Consider the following 3,584-nt stretch of genomic DNA (forward strand, 5'->3'; position numbering starts at 1 on the left):
TTAAATACACTGAAAAGTACTAAAATAAAATGAATTTCTTGTGTTGATAGTAACACATGATTTGTATTGATAAACTTAGTATATCATTTACTTTGAAATTTATTTCAAAAATCTGTTTGATTTGATTTTCATTATATTTTTCAACAAAATCGCACTTGCCTCTCTTTCAAAATCAGCGAATCAGATTGCTCATTTTTCTGCCTATTCTAAGCCTGAATAGGGTTTCAAAATATGCATTCGGGACGCGTATTCCGTTGTCCGGACGAAAGTTTCGATAAATTCAGCATGAACAATAACAGCATAATAAACTAATTTAACGTAATATAAAAATAATGGAAACCGAAATGAAATCCAATGAACTTCCTCTTTCAATAGCCAAGGATGCTGTTTTTATTAAAAGTGTAGATTGTTCTGATTTTCTCTCTGTTGAAGGTTTTGATTTTAATGAGGGTATTTGTTATGAAAAAATACTTTCAAGCTACAAAAGAACTGGTTTTCAAGCATTAAACTTTGGAAGAGCAGTAGAAGAAATCTTAAAAATGCTACATGTTCGCGATGAGTTACCAGTTACTGTTAGTGAATTTATAGATGAAATGTACAGGCCAAAAACAAATTGCACAATTTTTTTAGGGTACACTTCAAACATGGCCTCCTCAGGTATCAGAGATATCATCCGTTATCTTGTAGAACATAAATTAGTTGATGTTCTTGTAACAACGGCTGGAGGTATAGAGGAAGATTTTATTAAATGTATGGCACCTACATATTTAGGAGATTTTAGCCTTAAGGGAGAGTCATTAAGAAGACAGGGACTTAATCGAACTGGAAACCTGATTGTGCCAAATACAAATTATTGTCTGTTTGAAGAATGGTTTCAGCCAATATTAGATGAAATGTTAGAAGAACAAAATAAAAATAACTTTAACTGGACTCCCTCAAAAATGATTGCTAAAATGGGAAAAGTAATTAATAACCCAAAATCAATATATTATTGGGCATATAAAAATGATATACCTGTTTTTAGCCCAGCCATTACTGATGGCTCTATTGGTGATAATATTTACTTCCATAGTTATCGCCATCCTGGACTTCGAATTGATATTGCTGAAGATATAAGAAAAATTAACAATTTGGCTGTTTATGCTAAAAATACTGGTCAAATCATTATTGGAGGTGGTCTAATAAAACACCATATATGTAATGCAAACTTAATGAGGAATGGTGCAGATTTTAGTATATATATTAATACTTCTTGTGAATTTGATGGTTCAGACTCAGGTGCTAGTCCTGATGAAGCTGTTTCATGGGGTAAAATTAAAGTTAACGCAACACCTGTGAAGATTTTTGGTGATGCGACGTTGATCTTTCCTATTTTGGTTGCAGAAACCTTTGCAAAGTATGTAGAAAAAAAAAAGAATAATAAGTTGTAGTATATATATTATCATATTTTAGTTAAAATATTTATAATACCTTTAAAGAAAAAGTAGTGGTTCTAAGTAAAACTTTGAAATTTATTGTGCCGTATGTTTGAGCCAAAGTACCAGTGTTAAAAAGATTTAAAAAGATAATGATTTAAATAAAAGAATCTTTTTGTTTAATATTAGATTGGCTGTCCGAATTAAAACCTCTTAGTTAATATGTGTGTGCTCCCTGCATGTTCTTCCTATTTAAATCAGTCGATGTATGTACACTCCTCTGTATGTTCTATCTACTTGTGTAAGTCAGTCGATATATTTACACTCTACTACATTTTTTTTCTATTTAAGTTGGTCGATGTACACTGCAGTATATCTGCACAATCTCCTTACCTAAGTCAGTCGATGTTTTTACACTCTCTGTATGTTCTCCTTACTTAGGTCAGTTGATGTATGTATGCTCAACTCAATCCTTTAACAAAGCAAAAATAAAGAAATATATAAACAACAGTACAGTAACAGTATAAAATGATGAAAAAACAAAAACGTTATTTAAAAAAAACTTTCTTGTCATAAATAAAAATAAGTTAAATAAGGTTTGTCTTGTCATAAATAAAAACAAGTTAAATAAGGTAAATAAAATAAGTTTTGTGGGTTTTTAAAATAGTTATTAAAAATAGTTTTCTGCTAATTAATTATTTTCTGCTAATATTTAATTATTTCAACATTGAAGTGATTATTAAAAGTTGTTTAAATGTTAAAAATAGGCATTGAAAAGTGATTTTTTTACAATTTTTTTTTTTTTACTATTAAAATCTGTTTCACTTTTTTTTACTATCAAAGTCTTTTTCACATTCAAAGAACTATTAATACAATATTTTATTTTACTTATAACAGTGTTTCATCGATAAAGATTTTCTGATTAGTCTTTATTGATATGTGTGTGTGTGTGTATATATATATATATATATATATATATATATATATATATATATATATATATATATATATATATATATATATATATATATATTTGTTTATTTATATAAAGCTTGTTTGGTTTACACTTTATGGATTAAAAAATATAAAAAAGTAGACCAAAAAACAAAAAAAACAAGCAAAGACTTTTAAAAAAAACTTTTCTTTAAATTAATAGAACCAAAAACCTCTCTGTTCTATGTACAGTGTAGAGTGTAGTATATGCTTATTTAGCCATACCTGTATAACATAACAGTAGAACTAACATCAACTGATTTAATCATATGCACAGCAGTGCATATGATTAAATCAGTTAATATGTTAAGATTGATTTAATCACAGAAGTACATATGATTAAATCAATCTTATGTACCTATGTCTAAATAAGCATATATTATCATATATCTATGACATCAGTTGATGCATGCCCTGCTGCATCTCTAAATAAATCAGCTGATATATTTAATCTCTCTACAAGTATACCTAAATAACTCAGTTTAGATATATATTAAAAAAAAAGAAAATAAAGAATTATAATAAAGCAGTAAATAAGTATAAAAAAAATACTTCATTAAAAAGCAACGATTTTCTAGTCAATAAAGTTCGTATTTTGTGTTTATTTTAAAAAAGGTGTTAAATTAGTTAACCAATTTTATTTTTATGTTTTTGTGTGTAAATCTTTAAAAAAGCCTTAAATTAGAATCAGTTATTGCTTAGAATTTTTTTTATTATTATTATAAAATACTTTGTCCTCTGTGACTAAAAGGCCCAGTCTTAAGAATAACTTTTTCCTGCTTGTGCCTTTAAACCTTTAAATTTCTACTAATTTAAAAAATAAATTGTCCGAAAAATTGCAATCTGAAGTTTTAAAGTATAAAAAAATGGAGTTTTAAAACATTTTCCTTTTTCGGTAATTTTTTTTCAGGTAAGTTATTAGTTTATTTTAAATAGTTTTTTTTAATTAAAAAAAAATATGATGGAAAATATGTTATTTTTAGTAGTTGGAGTTCAGGGGCAGATTTAGCATTTTATTATTGTTTGTAGTAGCTAATTTCCGGACATGAAGCAAACTTCAAACATTTATATGTTTATACTTATGTCAAATATGAATAAGCTTTTAATCCGCCTCCCCCCCCCCCCCCTCCTGCCTTACACGCGCGAGCCAAGTGTTATAATATAGTTGAGGAGCCC

The 3,584-nt window shown here is 27.5% G+C and overlaps 1 protein-coding gene across 1 annotated transcript; it reads left to right on the top strand.

Annotated features, from left to right (window-relative positions):
- The first annotated feature begins 237 nt into the window (after positions 1 to 237).
- Positions 238 to 1,502, top strand: LOC124816598 (deoxyhypusine synthase). The gene has a single exon (XM_065807995.1). It carries the CDS (start codon positions 333 to 335, stop codon positions 1,428 to 1,430), a length of 1,098 nt encoding a protein of 365 aa, XP_065664067.1. The 5' UTR covers positions 238 to 332; the 3' UTR covers positions 1,431 to 1,502.
- Positions 1,503 to 3,584: the final 2,082 nt, after the last annotated feature.

Source organism: Hydra vulgaris, chromosome 10 (assembly GCF_038396675.1).
Source record: "Hydra vulgaris chromosome 10, alternate assembly HydraT2T_AEP".
Taxonomy (NCBI): Eukaryota; Metazoa; Cnidaria; class Hydrozoa; order Anthoathecata; family Hydridae; genus Hydra; species Hydra vulgaris.

Bases quoted from the DNA above. Each gene is read 5' to 3' on its own strand.
- LOC124816598 (XM_065807995.1), top strand. From the start codon at position 333: ATGGAAACCGAAATGAAATCCAATGAACTTCCTCTTTCAATAGCCAAG.